The sequence below is a fragment of the Chiloscyllium punctatum genome, chromosome 9 (genome assembly GCF_047496795.1).
Source record: "Chiloscyllium punctatum isolate Juve2018m chromosome 9, sChiPun1.3, whole genome shotgun sequence".
Classification (NCBI taxonomy): Eukaryota; Metazoa; Chordata; class Chondrichthyes; order Orectolobiformes; family Hemiscylliidae; genus Chiloscyllium; species Chiloscyllium punctatum.
In genome coordinates, this window is record NC_092747.1 from 125850502 (window position 1) to 125868841 (window position 18340).

At 44.1% G+C, this 18340-nt stretch overlaps 1 protein-coding gene across 3 annotated transcripts in view; it reads left to right on the forward strand.

Moving 5' to 3' along the window:
• The window catches only part of LOC140481656 (uncharacterized), a 51754-nt gene extending 34073 nt beyond the window's left edge, over nt 1–17681 (forward strand). Inside the window, exons 1-3 of one of the 3 annotated variants that reach the window (XM_072578195.1) lie at nt 335–4070; nt 17382–17462; nt 17543–17681. In XM_072578195.1, the coding sequence (XP_072434296.1) occupies nt 386–4070; nt 17382–17428 (3732 nt within the window). In that variant the 5' untranslated portion in view covers nt 335–385 and the 3' untranslated portion in view covers nt 17429–17462; nt 17543–17681. Of the gene's footprint in view, nt 1–334; nt 4071–17381; nt 17463–17542 lie in introns of those variants that run through there. The other 2 variants (XM_072578196.1, XR_011961581.1) reach the window with 2 other exon arrangements.
• Nucleotides 17682–18340: the final 659 nt, after the last annotated feature.

Below are 18340 nucleotides of genomic sequence, written 5' to 3' on the forward strand. Positions count from 1 at the left end.
TCTTCCAAAGGCAGTGCAGTTATCTTTAAACAGTTTCATACCTGTTCCCCCACAAACCGACGGTTTGATACTAGATTCAGAACATCAAACAGAGCCCATTCCGATAATGCCTACTACTTCAGACAGTGTTACTCAATTAAGAAGAAAGTTTGTTTCACCAAATGAAGATAACAGTTATGAGGTATTCTCTTCTGATAACCAAATGGTTATATGCAAAACTGTTATAGAATTCTGCTTAATGAAGCAATGTTTAGAAATTAAAATGAAAAATCTGCCTAAACTGGTAACAGACGCCTACTGTGGTCCCTATGCTGAGGTACAAAAAAAGATTTTACCAAAGACTATTTTACCTGGCAAAGGGTTTAAAAAACGAAGGTCAACATATATGCCTTTTATTGAACAAGAAGTAGTTGATCGTTTGGAATTGAATTTAATGCACAAGCAAATTACCCATCAATGGGGATTTCTAACTCTGTATGAAGAATCATTGGAAATGATGATTCCAGTGGCACCGCCATTGCCTCCACGAATCAAAGCTAGTGGAGCTCAAATAGAACCTGTTGGTATGGAAAATAATTTCATTGAAAATGAAATAAGAGACAGACTAGAATTGCACATAACACAGAAAAAACTTCAGTACAATTGGGGTTTGCCATTACGTATTCAAAGATCACTGGAAGTATTCATTCCTCCTGCTCCAAAATTTATTCCAATCCAAGTAAATTCCCAACCTGATTTTTCAGTAGTTGTTGCTCCTTCAGAACTGGCATTTCTTACTGAAGGTCACAGACAAACACTGAATCGAAATATAAAGAAAAGGATTATAAATAATAAATGGGGTCTTCCCAAAGTTATTACTTCGTCTCTAAGGCAGTTTATGGCTCCGACTCCAGATGATAAAGATTTCATGCAACCACCAGAACATTGTAAAAGAAGGAGCAATAGTAGCAACCTTGGGAAGAACTATAAAGTATATTCTCAGAGTTCACACCTGCGACTCAAAGGAGGAAAATCATCTTCGCAGTATGAGACAGATGAGATGAACTTAAACAAAGTAAAAGAGATAGCTATGAATATTATCCTCCGATCACAATACAAAGAAACCCTCAATATCAGCTTAACAAGGCAGTGTCTGGAAATTAAAATTGGTTGTTTGCCTGAACTGGTAAAGGGTTTGTACAAATGCACTTATCCAACAGCACGAAAGAAACCTTTATCAAAGCTTATTGCACCTGGTCGGGGATTTAAAAAACCAAGAGTACGGTATATTCCCTTCATGAGACAAGATGATATTGATCTGATAGAGATGAACTTGAAACATAGGCAACTTTCATATCTCTGTGGATTTGAAACACTGTATGATAAGTCGATGGGCATGATGATTCCCAAAGGACCACCTTTACCTCCATCAATTAAACCTAAGGGAGTTCAAATGGAGCATTCCCCTCAGCCAACAACTGCTTTTTCCGATGGGGTCAAAGAGTGTCTAGAATGGCATATTTTGCAGAAAAAACTTCAGCACACTTGGGGATTACCATCACATATTCAAAAATCAACAGAAGCATTTATTCCACCTGCTCCAAAGCTGGTTGTAACCCAGCTCAATCCACAGCCTTGTTTTGAAATTGTTATTGCTCCAGCTGAGTTGGAGTTTATAAGTGATGAGCACAAAAAGGCATTAGAAATTAATATAAAGAAAAGGATTATAAATCACAGATGGGGCCTTCCAAAGCTGATTCAGTCATCTTTCAATGAATTTATGACACCTCCTCCACCAATATGGGACTTTATACAACAAATTATAATTAAGAAAAATTGTGGTGCAAGGTGCAGAACTGTACGGTTATCAAATGATTGTAAAATGACTTCCTCTCAGCATGCATCTCTTCTGACCAAAGAACAAAAAAGTACTTTCCACCACGGAAATTTGAAGAGAAGCGTCAAAGTGAAAAAGAAAGAAAGAAGGATGCCTCCTCTGGCTGTTTTTAGACCAGAATATAGCGATAAACTAAATATGTGTTTGTTAAAACAAAGCTTGTCGATTAAACTGGACTGCCTTCCAGAACTGGTAACTGATTTGTACAAACAAACCTATCCTCCAGCATTGAAGAGATCATTACCAAAGCTGAAAACACATGTTAATGGAATAAAGAAAACAAGATTGCCATATATTTTGTTTGCTGAGCAAGATATTATTCATCACCTGGATATGAATTTAAAGCACAAGCAGATTAATTATCTTTGGGGCGTTGCAACGATATTTGACAAGTCAATGGAAATGATGATTCCTAGAGCACCATCTTTGTTTCCAGCAATCAAACCAAATGAAGCTAAAATAGAGCATAAAGGTATGGAGTTAGCCTTTCAGTCCACAGAAACTATTGAAATCCTGGAATGGCATATTATAGCAAAATATTTTGAGTACCAGTGGGGCATCCCATTGCATATCCAACAATCTATAAACAAATTCATTCCAACACCTCCAAAACTGGCTCGATCACATTTTAGCCAGCGTCGTAACATAGATATTTCTGTTTCTATAAATGAGCTAATTTTCTTAACTGAGGAATTCAAGGAAGCATTGGAAATAAACATAAACAACAGGATCATTAATCAGAAAAAGGGCATTCCAAACTTTATTCAGGCATCTTTGAATAGTTTTATACCTCCTGTTCCACCAGGAAATGATTTTGTGCCATGCTTACAGCCTGGAGAAAGGAGTAACACAGGTTTCCGTAGATCCGAACTGACCAAAATCAACACAATTTTATCAACTGATCAAATATTTTGTGCATGCACAGTCTCTTTGGCAAACTCTGAAAATGATAATGTAAGTAGCTGTGTTGATAGTTTGGAAGAATTTTCAGTCAGTCCAAAATTGGAATCTAAGAATAAAATGAATGCTGATATGACAAAACAATCGTTTGAAATTCAATCAGTCTATAGATGTTCTTACTCAGCTACAAGTAAAAGTTTGCTGAAACTAAATACCCCTTACAGAAGATTGAAGAAACAAAATTTGAAAAGCAAGTGGGGTGATGATTGCTTTGAGGTAGAATATCCCATAGCCTCACCCAGCTATAGAGCAAAATCTATGAAAACTGTGGGTTCTTCAACTTGGACAACAGACCAGAAACTGGCTGATTTAACCTATAAACCAATGACTATTGTGGGACTGTCTCTAGGTCCAGCAATGATAGAAGCAAATGTACCTTCATCCCCCATGATTGTGCAAGATTTTAATGTTTATGTAAAACAAAATATGGGTTCTGCTTTTTTGTCACGTCCAGTTCCTTATGCTGATTGTGAAGAAATTTTTTCAAAAAGTTCAAGAGACATTGATAATGATGTGCCCTGTTCAGAAGAATTGACCCAGGAAGAACAAAACCATATTCAGGAAAATGCAAGACATGGTTATGTCAAAATAGTTGCAGGTGCTATTGTTAACAATCAGAATGAAGAACAAAAAGCGAAAGTTGATCTATCAGAAATAAATTGTGCACAGTCAACACCCACAAAACTTGATAATACCTTGCAAAACCGAATAATTGTTCCATCTCAAGATCCTGATGATGGGAACTATTTGAGTGTTTCTGATGAGGAACTTCATGCTGCCTATTGTGAAAACCTCAATAAGTCATACCATACTTCCAGAACATATGTTGCAAAGAAAAAGTGCAAGAAAACATTTCAAAATCTGTATTCAAGTCAAACAAAGCCAGACAAGAATTTGATGAAGTCAAAGGCTAAGTTTTCCAAACAAGATTGCCAGAGACCAAGAACGACTAAACATAAAAAAGAAGGAACAAAATCAGAATTAAGCAATGAAAACATCCTTTTGGTTCGTCCCCCTGCTGAGCCCTGTCAGTCAGAAACAGACGAAAAAGAGAAGTCTTCCTCTTTTTCCTCAAACTGTGACCAAGCAGAAAGCCCAGTGTCAACAAGAGAAACATCTCACAGTTGTAGACATGATGAAGGGCCCTCACAGAGTTCTACAGCCAATAGTCTAGGATGTCAGCAAGCATCATCACATGAGGAATCATCATTTGCAACAAATAAAGACTGTGAAGGTACACTGGAATGACTTTTTGTTAAATGAAAAATCTTACTAAATATGTATAATTGCCATACTTCAGTTTAAAGTAATTTAAGATATTTTAAAATTAGTTGGTGTTTTTATTATACTGTCTTAATTTGGATTGATGCTGTGGATATCCTGTTTAACGTTGTAAGCATTTCCAGTGGCCAAAATCTGTCAGAACACAGAAAAATAAAATCGAGGAGCAGGACTGGGCAGTTCACCCCCTCAAGCCTGCTGCACATTTAATACAGTCATAGTTGGTTTCATCTTAACTTCAACTCCACTTTCCTGTCCATTCTCTATAATCCTTCAACCCATTACTCATTAAGAATCTGTCTATATCCTTTGTTGTGGTAAATCACCACAAGCTTCCTTTCATTTGGTTACTTATTACAAACTTTCACAAACAATCAAGTACTGCAACAGTGCTTTAAACTTTATTCTTGTGCCAAAAAAATCCTCAAGTAAGCAAGTTAAGCCTCAACTTGACAATTGCCCGATAGTGGAATTTAGCTATGGTTCCAACCAACAGGGTCAATCTCTGATGTCCATGATCCTTGTGCAGTGTTGCTCTTTGAAGTTCTGCTGTTGAAGGGTTCTGGTGTTGAATTCTTATACAGTTTCTCGTCTTTCAGGTCTATAATGTGACATAATTGATGATTATTTTACATTTTATAATCCAAAATATTGCAAGTCTGCAGCTTGCCTTAGTAGAAGTATTTTCTTTGTTCCTTGTTAGATTTAGCATTGACTATCTGTTTGAAGACACAGCTTTCCAGTAGTTAACTCCTTAAATTCTTCTGCAGCTTAATCAATTATCCTGTGGCATAACACAGTCACTTTCCAAGCAGTTGTTAAAACAGTTTTGTTCATGGAGCTTTAATTCCTTCTCCCAGACATGGCTTAATTGCTTTCTATTCCTATGTACATTTGTCCTTGTCCCTTAATAGTATTTTTTTCCAGGCAGAGTCATTGCTGTTTCTTTCAATCTATGAACCTTAACTAAAATTCTGAAGTTTATAATATCACACTTGCTTAAATTTACTCAGTGTTTCAGCATACTCAGGGAAGTGAATTCCACAGATTCACGACTCTTTTTGAAAGAAGTAATTCCTCCTCTTTGTTTTAAATTTGCTACCCCTTAGCTTCAAATATGACCTGCCACTCTAGATTGCCCCACATGGGGAAATGCCCGCTTTATGGATACTTTGTCCCTCCCCGTTTTATATTCTTAGATATCTCAAGTTGATCACCTCTCATTTTATCTGAACAACTCAATCTCTATTCATAAAACAAACCTCAGGAGTCAATTTAGATTCTAACATGAAGTCCATTAGCACTCAGGCACTTGTCAGTTCACAACTTCTAGCACTTTACTCAGTAACACTTCTCTTCATGACTTCCAGCTTCCGTTCCATTTCCTGATTTATAGTTGCTCCTGGGATGTTACTTGCATTCTCTGTAGCAAAGACAGATGCAAATGACCTTTCTTAATTTTCCATTATTAATTCTCCAGTTTCACTGTCTCTGGGACCAACACTTATTTTGTTAACCCACCTCTTACTATTTGATTTTATATTTTTCACTAGATTTTTCTTGCACTTTAATTTTCCCATCTTCATTAATTGTTTTGTTTGTTCAATGCTTTTCCTTTAATCAGTCAAATCTTTTGATCAGCCACCTGTCTTTGCATAATTATATACTTTTCTTTCATTCAATATTATTTTTTAAGATTTTTAATTAACCATAGATTATGGGTCCATCCCTTGGAATTTTTCTTAGTCATGAAGTGTATTAACTGTAAATTCTCAAATATCCCCTTAAATATCTGCTCCTACTTCTTCTGACCAATCATTTAACCTAATTTTCCAATTCCAACTGACACCCTCAAAGTTGCTGAGTTAAAAAAAATTGAAGCTACTTTTCACTCCCTCAAACTGAAGGTAAAATTCAAAGATATAGTTGTTGCTACCTAAGGGCGCTGAGATCATTAGTCAATCCTATTTCATTGAACAGTCTGGCATCTACTATAATCTGTTCTCTGGTTGGCTCCAGGATACATTGTTCTTGGAAGGTATCCTGAAATATTCTATGAACTCCGCATCTAGGCCACTTTTGACCTTAAAACCTTTCTAGTTGATATGTAGATTCAAATCTCCCATTATGTTAATTTGATTTCCTACTGTTGAAATAAATTTCTTGAATCTGTTTTAAATGTTTATGAAGAGTTTGGATCTTCCCAATCTTATGAAAACATCAGCAAAATATATTTTATAATTTCTCTTTCATTTGAAACAAAATGGACGGTTTGAAGCAGTTAGCCTCCTTTTCAAAGTTAAAAAATCACACAACTGACAAAGGGGCAGTTCTCCGAGAGCTAGTGCTTCCAAATAAACCTGTTGGACTATAACCTGGTGTTGCATGATTTTTAACTTTGTCCAACCCAGTCCAGCACTGACTCCTCCACGTCATGGCTACCTTCTTTTCAACACAGTTTCCAACATTTCCTGGATCAAAAATGATAGATTGTGGGATTTCTAATTTTTGTTTTAAATCCACAAACGTTATAAAAGTTTCTTTTAGCTTCACTATTTTTACGTGCTATATTGCTGGCTCATTTATAATACTCAATGGCCCCTTTATTAAACTTTGCAGCTTACAGCTGTTGCTTCATTCCTGACTTCAGCAATGTCTGTTTAGTGCCTCGAGTTTCTCTTATCCAAACCTCCCAGTTATAACTGTGCTATTGTGGTAAAATTTCTGCCTACCTTCCCTGAGGGTGTTACTTTTTAAGCTGAACTCCTCAGTTTCGATTTGCACCTCAAGATGGTTCTGAAATTTTCTAAGCTGCAGCTTTGTTTAGTCTGCACTGGCTTTTTCCATAAGTTTTTGTCTGGTTCTATCTGCTACATGCCTCAGCCAGAGAGATGTTTATCATCTCCACAGTCTGTGTTAACTGTTATTTAATTTTTTTAAATTCTGGAACTGTCTTGTCTGTTGCTTTCTTAAAGATGTGTTTCATAAAAGTTAATATCAACACTGCAATATTTTCTATGCTGTTCCTCTTCATACTGCACATGAATTCTTCGGTTGATTCAGGCTTAAACACCATTTCCACCGTTGGCACCTTGTTATGTGAATGTTAATAAACTCTGTGGTTTAGTTGATTTGAGTTAATAAATAACATTGGAAGTTAGAAGACAGTCATTACAGAGAAAACTCAATTATTCAAAAATCGGATTATCTGAATGAGATCTCGAGGTCCCGATGGAAACATTACGTCAAAGACATGTTTCCAACAGTGATCGCGTCTTTTGTTTACATTGATCAAACAGACACTGTCTCCAAATGACTGGCCTCCCGCCCTCTCTCTCTCCCCACACTTACCCTGGAATTTTACAGAGGGGTGTATCCTAACCTCCCCCCTTCCTAGGAATAATCTCTCCAACATTGTCCTGTACAGGACAAACAGGGAACCTGTCAAAAATTTGCAGTAAAAAGTTGTGTGCATGTGTGGCTGTGCGCTATTTGGAGACTTATCCCACAAATGCAGCAGCAGCAGCAGTCTTTTGTTGTTGGTGCGCAGTTTGGATGCCCCGGAGAGGGCCAAGGGTGGGGGGTGAGGCTGTGTTGGGGCGGGGGCTCGCACGCTTTGTGTGGGGGGACAGGGTTGGGTAGGGGCCGATTTTGGACGGGTTTGGGAGTGGGAGGGCGGTGTTGGACGGGTTTGGGGTGGGGGAGCGGTGTTGGTTGGGTTTGGGAGTGGGGGGGCGGTGTTGGACGGGTTTGGGGTGGGGGAGCGGTGTTGGTTGGGTTTGGGGGTGGGGTGGGTGGTGTTGGATGGGTTGGGGGTGAGGGGGCCAGTGTTGGACGGGTTTGTGGGTGGGGGGGCGGTGTTAGGCAGGTTTGGGGGCGAGGGGCTGGTGTTGGATGGGGTTGGGGGTAGGAAGAGGGGTTGTGCTGGGGGATGTGGTTGCATGGGGGTGGGGGCCGGTGTTGGACAGGTTTCGGGGCTGGGGGCTGGTGTTGGGCGGGTTTGGGGGCGGGCAGCCGGTGTTGGATGGGGTTGGGGGCGGAGAGAGGGGTTGGACAGGATTTCGGGGCGGGGAGCTGGTGTTGGACAGGTTTGGGGGCGGGGGACCGGTGTTGGATGGGTTTGGGGGCAGGGGATCGGTGTTGGACGGATTTGGAGGTGGGGACCCATGTTGGACAGGTTTCGGGGCTGTTGTTGGGCGGGTTTGGGGATAGAGAGCCGGTGTTGGATGGGAGTGGGGGCGGAGAGAGGGGTTGGACGGGGTTTTGGGGCGGGGAGCCGGTGTTGGACGGGTTTGGGGGTGGGAGACCGGTGTTGGATGGGTTTGGGGGCGAGGAGCTGGTGATGGACGGGTTTCGGGGCTGGGGGCTGGTGTTGGGCGGGTTTGGGGGCGGTGGAATGGTGTTGGGCAGGTTTGGGTGTTGGCAGCCGGTGTTGGGGGTGGGGAGAGGGGTTGGACGGGATTTCAGGGTGGGGAGCCGGTGTTGGACGGGTTTGGGGGCGAGGGGCCAGTGTTGGACGGGTTTGGGGGCAGGGGACGGGTGTTGAACGGGTTTGGGGGCAGGGGACCGGTGTTGGACGGGTTTGGAGGGCGAGGGGCCGGTGTTGGACGGATTTGGGGGCGGGGGACCAGTGTTGGATCGGTTTGGGGGCGGGGGCCGGTGTTCGACAGGTTTGGGGCGGGGCCGGCGTTGGACGGATTTGGGGGCGGGGTGGCGGTGTTGGACGGGTTTGGGGGCGGGGGACCGGTGTTGGATCGGTTTGGGGGCGGGGGCCGGTGTTGGACGGGTTTGGGGGCGGGGGACCGGTGTTCGACAGGTTTGGGGCGGGGCCGGTGTTGGACGGATTTGGGGGCGGGGTGGCGGTGTTGGACGGGTTTGTGGGTGAGGGACCGGTGTTGGACAGGTTTGGGGGTGGGGGGGCCGGTGTTGGACAGGTTTGGGGGCGGGGTGGCGGTGTTGGTCAGGTTTGGGGGTGAGGGACCGGTGTTGGACAGGTTTGGGGGTGGGGGGGCCGGTGTTGGACAGGTTTGGGGGCGGGGGTCGGTGTTGGATGGGTTTGGGGGCGGGGGACCGGTGTTGGATGGGTTTGGGGGCGGGAGGCCAGTGTTGGATCGGTTTGGGTGCGGGGGCCGGTGTTGGACAGGTTTGGGGGTGGGGGGCGGCGTTGGACGGATTTGGGGGCGGGGTGGCGGTGTTGGACGGGTTTGTGGGTGGGGCAGGCGGTGTTGGTCAGGTTTGGGGTGAGGGACCGGTGTTGTATGGGGTTAGGGACGGGGGAGGGATTGGTCCAGGTTGGGAGCAGGGAGAGGGGTTGTGCTGGGGGATGGGGTTGGATGGGGCTTGGAGCTGGTGTTGGACAGGTTTCAGGGCTGGGGGCCGGTGTTGGACGGGTTTGGGGGTGAGGGGCCGGTGTTGGACAGGTGTGGGGGGTGTGGGGCCGGTGTTGGACAGGTGTGGGGGGTGTGGGGCCGGTGTTGGACAGGTGTGGGGGGTGTGGGGCCGGTGTTGGACAGGTGTGGGGGTGAGGGGCCGGTGTTGGACAGGTGTGGGGGTGGGGGGGGCCGGTGTTGGACTGGTTTGGGGGTGGGGGGGCCGGTGTTGGACTGGTTTGGGGCTGGGGGGGGCGGTGTTGGACGGGTTTGTTGGTGGGGGGCCAGTGTTGGACGGGTGTGGAGGCTCGAGGCTAGTGTTGGGCGGGTTTGGGGGCGAGGGACCGGTGTTGGATGGTTTTGGGGGATGGGGGCCATTGTTGGATGGGTTTGGGGGCGCGGGACCAGTGTTGAATGGGTTTGTCGGTGGGGGTGGCGGTGTTGGACGGGTTTGGGGTCGGGGGACCGGTGTTGGACGGGTTTGGAGGCAAGGGGCCGGTGTTGGACGGGGTTGGGGGCGGGGGACCAGTGTTGAATGGGGTTGGGGGCGGGGGACCGGTGTTGAACGGGGTTGGGGGCGGGGGAACTGGCGTTGGACCGGTTTGGAGGCGGGGGCCGGTGTGGACAGGTATGGGGACGGGGGAACGGTGTTGGACAGGTTTGTGCATGAGGGGGGCAGTGTTGGACGGGTTTGGGGGCAGGGCTCTGGTGCTGGACGGGTTTGGGGGCAGGGAGCCGGCGTTGGACGGGTTCAGGGGCGCAGGCGCGGCAATGGATGGGTTTGGGGGTGGTGGGGACGGCGTTGGATGGATTTCGGGGCAGAGGGCCAGCGTTGGACGGGTTTGGGGTTGGTGGGCCGGCGTTGGACGGGTTTGGGGGTGGGGGGAGCCGGCATTGGACGGGTTTAGGGGTGGGGGGCCGGCGTTGGATGAATTTGGGGTCGGGGGGCCGACGTTGGACAGGTTTGGGGGTGGGGGCCGGCATTGGACGGGTTTAGGGTCAGGAGGCCGACGTTGGACGGGTTTGGGGGCAGGGGGCCGGCGTTGGACGGGTTTGGGGGCAGGGGGCCGGCGTTGGATGGGTTTGGGGGCGTGGGGGCGACGTTGAACGGGTTTGGGGGTGAGGAGAGGAATTGGACTGGGTTGGGGGGGCGGGGTTTCACACGCTTTGTGCTGGGGGCGGGGGCGATGTTGGACGGGGTGGGAGCAAACAAGAGCGGGGCGGGTTCTTGCGCGCAGTGCGCTGCTGCAGTCTCCTGAACGGGGAGCAGACTTTAAAACTCCGAGCCCGAGAGGAAAGGCATTTAATCAATTTTCCGAATAATCGATTATCCAAACGAAGTAGTGCCCGTACATCACGTTCGGATAATCGAGTTTCCACTGTATTGCAAACATCTGATTTCTGCACGCCCAAGCCAGAGTTGGCAGAGTTGCAACTATCTGCAACACAGCACACTAAAGATCAAATCTCTTAACAACAAGATAGACATAAAACAAGGGACACCAATGGACTTCTAAAACAGTTTGATGGAAATGTAATCATTTGAGGACTGATTTACTTCAAGACTAAAATAATACCACAAGTCAATTAGTCATGTTTACATTGTAATTTTGCATTTGTTATTAATGCAGTGGTCTGAAGCGCTCGAGTGTTGGAGCTTTAATCAGTGACCACACTCCCAACAGATTCATACAATGGTGTTTTTTATTGTTGCTTAAGGATTTGAGTTTATAATCAATGCTGACAATTTAATGTAGTACTGAATGAGTGCTGCATTGTTAGTGGTGCTGTCATTTAGATGAAATGTTAAACTGAAACTCGTGTCTGTTGCCTCAGTGAATGTGAAAAGAAGGTTCTTGACATAAAATAACAATCTCAAAATGTTCAGCAGGTTAAGCAACTTGTGAAAATGTAAACAACATTGATGTTTCAAATTGATAACTTTTTGTCAGAACAGGAAAGAATTTGAAAATGTACAGGCTTTAGAAAATCAGATTTTTTTTCAGCAGGAAGATGCGGAGAGAAGTAGCAAGTGCAAATAATCAGCAAACCAAATGGTGTGTTAGCTCTTAAAGCAGAAGGATTGCAGTGTAAGAATAAAGAAGTCTTTATATAATTATGTAGGTCATGGTAAGACCACACCTGGAGTATTTTATATAATTTTGACCTCCTTACCAAAGGAATGGTATATTTGCCTCAGAATACCTGGATTGAGGAAGCTCCTTGGATGCTGCCTGAACTGCTGTGCTCTTCCAGCACCACTAATCCAGAGCCTGGGATTAAGAGATTGTCCCATAGGAGAGATTAAGTAGACTCCTTACTTATTTCATACAGTTCAGCAGAGCAAAAAGTGATCTCATTTGAAACATGAAATTCTTAAACGCTTGACAGATAGTCATTGGGAAGATGTTGTCCTGCTGGAGGCCTGGAATGATAAATCACAATCTCAGTATAAGGAGTTAGACATTTCGGACAGAAAAAGACATACTCAAAGACTTTCAAATCCCTGGAATTCTCCCCACAGCAACTGTGGCATGAGGATATTCAAATAAGAGATCAATAAAGCGATTGTCCAAAGTGTCAGAAAAGCCGATGAAAGTTTCAGTACGAACTGGTGAATGTGCTCCTGAAACAGTTTGTGTTTATATTGAAAGATTTTTGAGACCAGCTGACTGGAAGCCCACAGCTTTCTGTTTGGGACACAGCTCGTTGATGAAATATTGTGTCATTGTATTGTGCCTCAATTAAATAAAGAATCTTTATTACCTTCATTATTCTGGTACAGCAGTCAGTTAGATTAGTTAACATGGAGACATCCTGTTGACTGCTGTGCCTCGCTAACTATGATAACCGTAGTGGGCATTCTTTGGGTTCTCTGGGCATGGAGCACCTTGGACTGCTGAGTGTCTGCTGTAAAGATGCAGAGGCACCCTTTTTGATCTGATCTGCTGAAAATTATAAGACCATTGGCAAAAGGAAGACGGAAGGGCAGGGAACCTCAGTACCCAGAGATGAATTCCCTTTGGACAACAGCCTGGTGCATCTCTTCCTTTTAAGTGCCCTATTCTGCACCCCATCTCCTCAGGTACAGGACATATGGAGGGAGGTTGTGGTGTCTTATCCCAGTATCTTGGCTCATCCCGTTGTCTTCTCTTTGATGCTGTCCAGTGGATGAAATGTAGATCAGGTGTCTTATTTGGCAGCTGCTGGATGTTCTGCTGGACCTCAGTCTCTGAAGCAGGTACCATCCTTTCAATTGAAGCAGCCAGCTGCTTGCATGTTGGAGCAAAGATGTAATCAGAACTTGGATGGTCTCCTCCATCTCCTGATGGTCCCAAACACCCTGTACTCTCTGCAGCTACAGGATGCCAATTATGGCTGAGTATAGAGGCTCATTGTCTTCATGGGGCTAAACGGGATCTTCCATCAACTGTAGCAGTGATGTGGGGACCAATAGTACTATTTCCAAATTTGCTGATGACACCAAATGGGGTGGAAACATAAGTACAAGAAAAACTTGCTGCAATGCACTTCCCAACCTCTCAGCATTAAAGAAATGTTCAATCTTCCTGCAAAAGTAGATGACCTAACATTTAGTTATATTCCATCTGCCACATTCTCACCCCTTCATTCAGCTTGTCCAAGTCCTCTTGAAGACTCCTTATATAGTCACCTAGATTTCTGAGAAACTTTCTGTAAGTTCTTCAATAAATAATCATCCCTCTAAGACAGGCAAGAAGGGGTAAGATGAAGGAGCCTTGGATGACGAGAACAGAGGAGCTTCTCATCAGAAGGAAGAAGGCAGCTTACGTAAGGCCGAGGAAGTAAGGATCTAGCACAGCTTTAGAGGATTACAGGCTTGCTAGAAAGGAGCTCAGAAATGGACTGAGAGAGCCATGAGGTGGCACGAAAAAGGCTTGGGGGGAAGGATTAGGGAGAACCCAAAGGCATTTTACTCATACGTGAGGAATAAGAGAATGATCAGGGAGAAGGTAGGGCCGGTCAGGGATAGCGTAGGGAACTGGTGCGTGGAGTCTGAGCAGATAAGGGAAGCCCTAAATGGGTTTTTTGCTTCAGTTTTTACTAAGGAAAGGGACCTTGTTGTGAATGAGAACTTTGAAGACCTGGGATACAGGCTTGAATAGATCAAGATTGATGAAGTTGATGTGCTGGAAATTCTGGCATATATTAAGATTGGTAAGTCCCCAAGTCCAGACCAGATTTATCCTAGGTTGCTCCAGGAAGTGAGAAAGGAGGTTGCTAAGCCGCTGGTAAAGATCTTTCCTTCCTTACTCTCCACGGGAGTCGTACCGGAGGATTGGAAGGAGGCGAATGTTGTTCCTCTTTTCAAAACGGATAATAGGGAAATCCCTGCCAATTACAGACCAGTCAGTCTTTTGTCTGTGGTCAGCAAGGTTTTGGAAAGAATTCTGAGGGATAGGATTTATGACAATTTGAAAAAGCATAGCATGATTAAAGGCAGTCAGCAGGCTTTGTGAGGAGCAGGTCATGCCTCACAAATCTTATTGAGTTCTTTGAGGCGGTGACAAGACATGTTGACGAAGGCCGAACAGTGGACGTGGTGTATATGGACTTCAGCAAGGCATTTGATAAGCTTCCCCATGGTAGACTTATTCATAAATTCAGGAAGTATGGGGTACAAGGAGATTTGGCTATCTGGATTCAGAATTGGCTGGCTGACAGAAGGCAGAGAGTGGTTGTAGATGGAAAGTATTCTGCCTGGAGGTCAGTGTTGAGTGGGGTCCTGCAAGGCTCTGTTCTTGGGCCTCTGCTCTTTGTAGTTTTTATAAATGACTCAAAAGAGGAGGTTGAGGGGTGGATTAGTAAATTTGCCAATGACACAAAGGTTGGAGGTGCCATTGATTGTATCGAGGGCTATTGCAGGCTGCAGCGTGACATAGACTGGATGTAGAGCTGGGCTGAGAAATGGCAGATGGAGTTCAACCTGGATAAATGTGAAGTGATGCATTTTGGAAGGTCAAACTGGCATGTTGAATATGGGATTAAACGACACTATTCTTGGCAGTGTGGAGGAACAGCGGGACCTTGGTGTTCAAGTGCATAGATCTCTCAAAGTTGCCACCCAAATAGATAGGGTTGTTAAGAAAGCATTTCATTAACAGGGGGATCGAGTTTAAGAGCCATGAGATTTTGCTGCAACTCTACAAAGCCTGTTGAGACCACACTTGGAATATTATGTCCAGTTGTGGTCGCTCTATTATTGGAAAGATACGGAGGCTTTGGAAAGGGTACAAAGAAGGTTTACCAGGATGCTGCCTGGACTGGAGGGCTTGTCTTACGAAGAGAGGTTGACTAAGCTCGAACTTCTCTCTCCGGGGAGAAGGAAGAAGAGAGGTGACCTGATCGAGGTATAGAAGGTATTGAGAGTCATGGATAGAGTCGATAACCAGACACTTTTCCTCATGGCACGAGGGGTCATAGTTTTGAGGTGTTAGGAGGAAGGTATAGAGGAGACATCAGAGGTAGGTTCTTTACTCAGAGAGTTGTGAATGCATGGAATGTGTTGCCAGTGATGGTGGTGGAAGCAGAGTCACTAGGGACATTTAAGAGACTGCTGGACATGCACATGGACAACAGTGAATTGAGAGGTACGTAGGTTAGGTTATTTTATTTTAGATTTGGAATACTCCTCGGCACAACATTGTGGGCATGTTCTGTGCTAAGTTTTTCTTTGTTCCATGTTCTAAATACTCGCCAAGTAACTTTAGTTTCTTCACCATTTCCTTACAATCTCCTTCCTGAATCTTCTGTTCTTAGAACTCCACTTCCTCTGTATCCAAGTCATTGGTACCAACATGGACTATGACCTCAGTTATTCACCCTTCTCTCGAATAATATCCTCAGCTGTTGTGGGGCATTCTTGACCCTGGCATCAGGGGTGATGTGGAGGAGTCTGTGTTGGACTGGGGTGGACAAAGTCAGAAGTCTTACAACACCAGTTTATAGTCCAACGGGTTTATTTGAAATCACAAATTTTTGGGGTATTGTTCCTTCGTCACAGCATTTCACCTAACAGAAGAGTAGTGCTCCAAAAGCTTGTACTTTCAAATAAACCTGTTGGACTATCACCTGCAGTCATGTGACTTCTGACTTTGGCATCAGGGAGGCAACATACCATCCTGGAGTCATGTTTACGGCCATAGAAATGACGATATGAATATCTAACATATCTTCCTGATATGGGCAATTTTGTTCAGTAAAAAAAAGTATTGAGTGTAATGGCAATGGGTGTGTCAGAAACTTACAAGTATGCATAACTGTGCTAGGTCCTGATCCCTTACCTGTATGTAATTATTTTCCTATGTGACATATCTCCACACAGGCCCAGTTAGACTGAATGATACACCTGTAAGTGTCAGGTTGCTGTGGACAAACTGTCACTTAGCTTTGCAGAGCACAAATGATTGTTTGACACCTTCCTCAGTTGGATCTGGATTCTTCTGTGCATGACCATTGACCTGTCCTGTGACCTCAGTCCAGGATGCCTTTGTCCGATTGAAAGGTCTCCTGCTACCATGCCTGGGGAAAAAGGACCTTCCTTATTTACTCTGAACTACAACTTCGAACAAGGCATTGCTGAACCCAAGGGTCAGTTTTGTTTGCAGTGAGAGCTGGGTAGGAATGACCAACACAGCCTTCACTGATGCTAAGGTCTTATAGTGAGTCAAGGACTGTCTGGTGCTTATTTATATGCTACTGCAATCTTTGACTTTAAAATGTTGCAACGGTTGAGAATGTCCTGTCTCTCCTTATGTCATAAGTTCAGCTCAGTAATTTGAGAAAAGATGATGGGCTCAAAGACATGAAGCAGCAATCACCAACACACTCAACAGACTTACATTCTGTAATGGAAGATTCTGCCCAATGTCACCAGTATTGCCACTTTATCAGCATAGTTCAGTGCTGGCATTCACATTCTAAGATGTTAACTCTATTGGTGCAGTAATTCCATAAGAGAAAAATTTGTTTGAATGAAATGATACCACTTGCTCCATTGAACCTATGTAAGTCTACATCGTGCCACATTCAGTGTACCAGAGTAGGCAGTGCCAAGGGTCACTAGCTGCATGGTGTTCTTTATGTCTTAGAACCCAGGACATATTTAAGGGTAGGCAATGGCCTAGTGATACAGATGATGTCCTGCAGACCTGGGCTTGAATCCTGCCATGGCAGATGGTGGAATTTGAATTCAATAGTAATCTGGAATAAAGAGTCTAATGATGACCATGAAGTTATTATTAATTTTCAAAAAAAACCCATCTGGTTCACTAATGTCCTTTTGGGAAGGAAACTGCCATCCTTACCTGGTCTGGCTGACACATGAGTTCGGACCTGCAACAAAGTTCTTGGCTCTTAACTGCTCTCTGGACAGTGAGCATGGGCAGTAAATGCTGGCTTAGGCAGTGATGCCCACATCCTGCAGATGAATAAAACAAAAAGCAATTTGATGTTTAATATTTTTTGAGTTTCTATTGCATGCATTGTAAATGTATTCCTTATCTCTCAAAAAGAGTATTTTCAGGATAAGGAAGTGTAGTGAGTGCAGGCAAGTGCTAATACTATAAACTTGAGCTTTATAAGGAAAATGGACAGTAACGTTTGTGGATTGTGCTAAATTAAGAGATCTCAGTTGAACATCTCATTCAAAAGATGGTTTAGTAATTACTTGTATATGGTTTGCCACTTAATGTTTCTTTGAACCATTTAAAGTCATGGAGAATAAAATGGAACTTAGCCATGCTAATAAAGGCTATAGATTAATTTGAATTGCACAGAAATTTGTTAGCAGATATAGATTGCATGATAGCTCATAAAATAATAATTTAGTTAATGATTTTTTTTCCTATTTTTAGTCTATTACCAGTGTGAGAGTCCATTATCGTCACACACAAAACAATAGGACAGAGGGAGCAAGAGACCCTATGATGGGTAATGTATGTGGAATTTTGCTTTAATAAATACTTATTACTTGCCAAAGTGAAAAGTTAATAAGAAAAATTGTTTTTTTTTTCAGTTTCATCGGCAGGATTTTGTAAAACTTACAAACACAAGGCAGGACGTCAGTGAAGCAAGGGACTGTCTTATTGCTTGCTGAAATGATTCAGTTACATCACGTAACATTTCACTTGCTTAAATAAACATCAGAACGGCAAAGTGAATAAGACCTGATCTCTGTGCAGTTTATCTCCTTCCAAATTATTTTTTTATGAATGGAAATTCTTGAAGATCAGTCTTAAAACATTGCTTAATGTAAATATATTCTAATAGGCTTGCACATTGGGAAGGGTTTTACATTGTCCAACCAACAAGCTTGAAGGTAAAGGCCTTTGTTAAATGCAGCTTGCAGCCTGCCACCTGACTATTCACCCATCCCAGCCACCACTGCAACTATGCGAGAAGTGGAGGTGTTATCAGGTGGTCTGCCTGCCAATGAGTCATTCAAGTTTCTTAAGTCGGCAGTTAATGCAGGGATTCTGCTGGCAGGAAAAGAGGTCCATACCAAATGGCCAAGCCAGCAGCTACACTCTGTGAGCTCATGGCTGGCACAGGATGATCTTTCCTTAATGGGACAGTGAATGAGTCCATTGGATGGCTCACCCCAATCACTTCTCCAAGTTCCCCTTCTCCGTAGACATCTGGACCTTCAAACCAAAGTCTCCTGAGATCATGACAACTGGCAAGACCTGTGACCACAGAACCAAATCCTGATCAAACACCGCATGCCTCTGTCTTGAAATGTTAGAGAGCTGCCATCAGCTATCTGAACCACATTGGAGGAAGGACACCAGACCCGCAACATAACTATGATTTC